At 35.3% G+C, this 5,707-nt stretch overlaps 1 protein-coding gene across 1 annotated transcript; it reads right to left on the reverse strand.

The window, feature by feature from the left end:
* Positions 1-1,383: 1,383 nt before the first annotated feature.
* LOC18444297 (histone H3.2) lies at positions 1,384-2,239 on the reverse strand. Its single transcript, XM_006854473.4, has one exon. The coding sequence runs from the start codon at positions 2,140-2,142 to the stop codon at positions 1,732-1,734; it is 411 nt and encodes a 136-aa protein (XP_006854535.1). The 5' UTR covers positions 2,143-2,239; the 3' UTR covers positions 1,384-1,731.
* Positions 2,240-5,707: the final 3,468 nt, after the last annotated feature.

The raw sequence follows: 5,707 nt of genomic DNA on the forward strand, positions 1-5,707 counted from the left end.
GGTTGGTTACAAAAATCATAATCCACCACTCTGCTTATATCAATGGTCATCAGTCATATTCCAATTCAAAAATCTTAATTCTAGTTGCAAGAAAAGCTTAAATTCTACCTTTCCTTATTTCTCTAAGAAAAAGTTGAATGCAGATGTGGAATTTGTAGAAAAATGTTCTAGTGAAAAAATATCAAACATTTTTTCACTAAACAGGTCACAATATTTATGCAGTTAAATGAATAAGAACAAGCACAAAAGAAATACTCCAAACTTGATCAATACTCAAGTAAACCAGACCCTAACGTCCATTTTAAAGAGTAAATACAGAACAGCAACTATGAACAAACATATCACACCCAAAAACAATGCCTGTCATTAAAACCAGATTATAGCAGCAAGATTAAACCCCAAAAAACAGAAAAATGAATGTAGCACAAAGACACTCTGTAATATTTACAAAATAGAGCAGAAAGAAATATAAACAAAAATAGACATTATTGAAAAATTTGGGGTGCTTGTGCCCCCATAGAGCAGAGGAATCACAAAGAGAGAGGGAATTGTAGAGGAATCGCAAAGAGAGAGGGAATTGTAGAGGAATCGCAAAGAGAGAGGGAAGTGTAGAGGAATCGCAAAGAGAGAGGGAATTGTAGAGGAATCGCAAAGAGAGAGGGAATTGTAGAGGAATCGCAAAGAAAGAGGGAATTGTAGAGGAATCGCAAAGAGAGAGGGAAGTGTAGAGGAATCGCAAAGAGAGAGGGAATTGTAGAGGAATCGCAAAGAGAGAGGTAATTGTAGAGGAATCGCAAAGAGAAAGGGAATTGTAGAGGAATCGCAAAGAGAGAGGGAATTGTAGAGGAATCGCAAAGAGAGAGGGAATTGTAGAGGAATCGCAAAGAGAGGGAATTGTAGAGGTATCGCAAAGAGAGGGAATTGTAGAGGTATCGCAAAGAGAGAGGGAATTGTAGAGGAATGGCAAAGAGAGAAGGAATTGTAGAGGAATTGCAAAGAGAGAGGGAATTGTAGAGGAATCGCAAAGAGAGGGAATTGTAGAGGAATCGCAAAGAGAGAGGGAATTGTAGAGGAATTGCAAAGAGAGAGGGAATTATAAAGGAGTCACAAAGAGAGAGGGAATTGTAGAGGAATCGCAAAGAGAGGGAATTGTAGAGGAATCGCAAAGAGAGGGGGAATTGTAGAGGGTGTAAGTGTATTTTAATAGCACAATTTTCTACCATTTCAAGCAATTGGATCAGTTAACCACTAACATTTTCATTTCAGATGAACCCCACGCTTCAATTATAAACTTCTCATCATAACAAATATATCCACCTAAGATTTGATAAAAAAAAAATTGCAGAAACAACGAAATAAATAGAAATAAGAAACAATATTATATGTTCAGTTCAAGACCATTTCATTTCTGAACATAAGAGAAGCAAAATTAACATTAAAAGAAATTTACAGACAACACCCTAATAGAAACCCGAACTCAAACCTACAAGAGACACAGAGCAATAGAGATAGAGAGAGAGAAAGATAAGTGTCAGAGATAGAGAAATAGAGCAGAAATACAATGAAAAAGGAAATGAGAATTTCCATCATTACAAGATTGAGATTTGATACACCATTCACCATCTCTCTCCTGTAAAACCCATTTTCCACAAAACCCCATAATCAAAAAAAGAAGCCCCATTTCGAGAGAAAGAGAAAGAGAGAGAGAGAGAGAGAGAGAGCAAGAGCCCCTTAAGCCCTCTCACCCCTGATCCTTCTCGCAAGCTGAATATCCTTGGGCATAATAGTAACCCTCTTAGCATGAATAGCACAGAGATTGGTATCCTCAAAAAGGCCCACCAAATAGGCCTCAGCCGCCTCTTGCAAAGCAGCAACCGCACTACTCTGAAACCTCAAATCAGTCTTGAAATCCTGAGCGATTTCCCTAACCAGACGCTGGAAAGGGAGCTTGCGAATCAAGAGCTCAGTGCTCTTCTGATACTTCCTTATCTCTCTAAGAGCCACAGTTCCAGGCCTGAAACGGTGGGGCTTCTTCACACCGCCAGTTGCAGGAGCTGATTTTCGAGCCGCCTTAGTGGCAAGTTGCTTCCTTGGGGCCTTTCCTCCAGTCGACTTGCGAGCTGTTTGCTTGGTTCTCGCCATTGTTGTAGAGAATCAGACCCTCGAACTAGAGAGAGAGAGAGAGAGAGGTTTTAGAGAGAGAAAGAGAAGGTCGAGAGAGAGAGAGGGCGTAGTGAAATGCGTGATGAATTTTCGTAGTGGGATGGGTGGGTATTTGTAGGGAAGTGGCGCGGGGTTTGAAAAACTTTTGTTGCTTTGGCGGGGGGAGATTCGGGCCGTTAGATTGGGAGAGTTATCGACGGATGACAATAGTTATAGGCAGATCACACGGATCGTAATCTGGGGAATGACTCTGTGCTTCTAGCGTTTGGTAACGCCTCACATCATGCTTTCAGAACCCGCCTAATTTTGCCCCAAAAAAACCCTCTTTTTTTTAGTGGGAAAAGAGAAGTTTAAATTTTGCCCAAAAAAACCCGCCTCTCTTTCTGAGTGGGAAAAGCAAGAGCCCTATCAAAATAAGTAAAGCAAAACCTCACTTCATAACTCAAAAAAAATTATAATTTAAGTGTTGAAAAACCTTTAAATCTACCGTTTCAATTTGAACACTATGGTTGTTCAAAAACATTAGAATTTCAAATTTTAAAAATACTGCATATTACAACAAACCATCTAAACCGTATGTTTCGCTCTAAAAATAAGTGTTTACAAATCCGTAAAAACTGTACTATTTTTTTAGTTTCAAATTTATTGTTGGTATTAGAAATTAAGTTTAGACCATTATGAAAATGTTTTATGCCAAGTGTACTTTCCATATGAGGATATTAGATGAGGCTTTTTTTGTTTTTTTTCATAAAACCTGGTCTATAGAAACTTCATCCCAAAAACAATGGTTCACATCTCTCTCTCCTGACAAAAATCAATTTCTATCTCTTAAAATTTTTTACTTTGCTAAAAATCCGGTTTCTTTTTTAAGAGAAAAAAAAACAGTGACCACCCACCTCTATCTCTCTCTCTCTCTAAATACTATTTTTTTCTTTTGAATGTTGACTACCCACTCTCTCACTCTTTTTAATGTGAACAAAAAGCCCAAAGGACTCTTTCTCTATTTTTAAGTAATCCATCCGATCCTTACCTATTTTCTTTTAAAAAATTTGCATGTCTATGAACATGCATCTTTTATGCCAGCGTAAAGGGAGAAAGTTGCGAAATTAATACGTGCGTAAAGGGGGGGAAGTTGTTGAATTTGTTCATTGAACCTCCGCTCGATCTACCACCCATTCACCCGCTCTACTGCATCTCTAACAAAAACCAATGAGTTATTTTGTTACTGCTATTGATGACTTTTCTATTGTATTTTTTACTATTGATTATTGTTCTGCTGTATTTTATATTGTATGAATTGATGCGTAAAAGAAATAATTAAATAATAATAAAAAGTGAGAGATTATGCTTTTTTTTTTTTTTTCAAATTCTACAATGAGGGACTTCTTCCCCTTTAAATATACTAAAAAGACTAACAAAAAATAAAATAAAATAAAACCACAAAAGAAATCACAAAAAAAACCTTCATCGCACGTTATTATCTCTCCCTATATTCTCTCTCTTTTACCTGTTTATTTTCTCCCTGTCTTCTATCTTTTCATCTCACCCAACTTTCCAAAAATAGCATGAAGTTTCTTACCATTCTCACATAATCTCTATCTCTTCCCAAATCTTTTTTAAAAGATTAGTTCCTAATCTATTTCATAAAAGCCTTTTAAAAAAGGTCTTATACCAAACTTAATATTTTTCTTTTTTTTCTATTAATTTCCAAAAATTTTATCTACATCATTCCTCCCTTGGGATAAAGGAAAAACTCGACCTCGAACTTGATTCATAGTGTACCTTTCATCACCTTGCAGAACTATTTATGGAATTTGATCTTTTTTTGAAACTCCATTATCTTTTTTAGGTATTCATATACACGATGTCCTAGTTCGTTGCATTCATAACACGTAACGTTTGTAGTATCATTTTTTTTTCATTAAATTTTGGTTAGCACGAAACCTCTTTCTGGGTAAAAAATCATTTATCGATGATCTATTAGTATTTGTCTTAATTTGAAAAGCTTCATTTAAAGTCCATGACCGATGTAAAAAAAATTTATCCCTAATGATTGGTTGAAGGCCATTTACATATCAAACAACATTTATTGGAGGTTGTTTCGAGCTACTAATCAATAAAACTCTCCAGTATAATATTTTTCTTTGTTCTCATTCTATCAAGGATTTTGAAGTTCTTGAAATAAAATTTACTTAAGAGACAAATAAATTTTTTTTTTCTTCAGTTTCTTTTACATCTTTTGACAGTTAACAAGTTTTCCCTTTCTATTGCGAAATCAAGATTGTTGAATTTGCTCCTACCAGGCCGCAGCATACCCACGGAGTTTGGTTACAATAATTAAAAATAATTTTCTACTGCATTTAACCAATCAATAAAAGCCTCTACATGGAGCTTACCATGAAATTCTGGGAGATGGACTTTAACACCAAAATATTGTAGACAATCTATAAGACGCGGATCTTGCCTGCAATTTTCCTTGTTATGATCGAGATCAGTACACTGAGTTTGTCATGGGATTGTTGCAAGATCGATGTGATTGTGAGCACCCTCTTCGTGATGAACATTATTCTTCAGTCATTATAACCGCTGATTCAATCTCATCTATTACTTTGAGATCCAAAATAACATCTGCAAGGGATGCCCATGTCACAAAAAGATTGCTCCATGTATTACACATCATGAACTTTACTCTAGATTGCAATAACAAAGGATCGTCAATTCATAGTATGTGATAAACAAATGCATACCGTAGACCAAATTCCTTCAAATCAGCTCTCACTTATGTTAGGACGGATTAAAGTAGGCTACTAATATGGATTAATATGCAATCAAATATAGATCAAGATCACACTTTAAACCTCACTTGAATATATAATCAAACACTTCAAATACATATGTATTCAATAACATAATAAACATAAACATGTATTTCTAATAAAAGTTAATCAAATCTTGAACTTGAATCTTCAATCTATTATCATCAATTTCATACTTTATTTTAGTCAATAATCATATTAAGTTAAATAAATATAAAGTATGGAACAAACTCACTAAAGTGCTCAAGTTAGGGGCTTGTAGAGAACAAATATATCTACTTTTAAGAGCATCACAAGAAACTCTAACATTGCTGAAAATTTAGATCAAGATGATATTAGTAGCTTTATAAAGAGAGAAAAACCATACAAAAGTAATAGAGCAAGATGATTAGGGTGTCCCTTGCAAAGTTATGGATATACCCTTGGGCTCAAGGTACTTCTAAATGCTTAGTGAGAGAGAGAGGGAACAAGGATGTTGAAAAAGAATCAGAAGTGCATCATATCAAACTCCCCAAATCTTTCCTCAATGTATATGGGCATCTTGCTTCAATGGTTAAAAATACGTAAAAGTGGAGGAACCTTTGGAAACATGGAACAAAATGCACCAAGTGAAAAATTGGTTGGTGATAATAAAACAAATAAAATAGTTATCTTAATTTCAAAACTACCTCTAAGGGCATGAAGAAAACCCACGATTAACATTCCCCCACTGTTTTTGACATGATTTC

This window comes from Amborella trichopoda, chromosome 11 (genome assembly GCF_054954075.1).
Source record: "Amborella trichopoda isolate Santa Cruz 75 chromosome 11, AtrichopodaSantaCruz75HAP2 v2.0, whole genome shotgun sequence".
Taxonomy (NCBI): Eukaryota; Viridiplantae; Streptophyta; class Magnoliopsida; order Amborellales; family Amborellaceae; genus Amborella; species Amborella trichopoda.

Excerpts from the sequence above, each read along its gene's own strand:
- LOC18444297 (XM_006854473.4), bottom strand. The coding sequence starts at position 2,142 with ATGGCGAGAACCAAGCAAACAGCTCGCAAGTCGACTGGAGGAAAGGCC.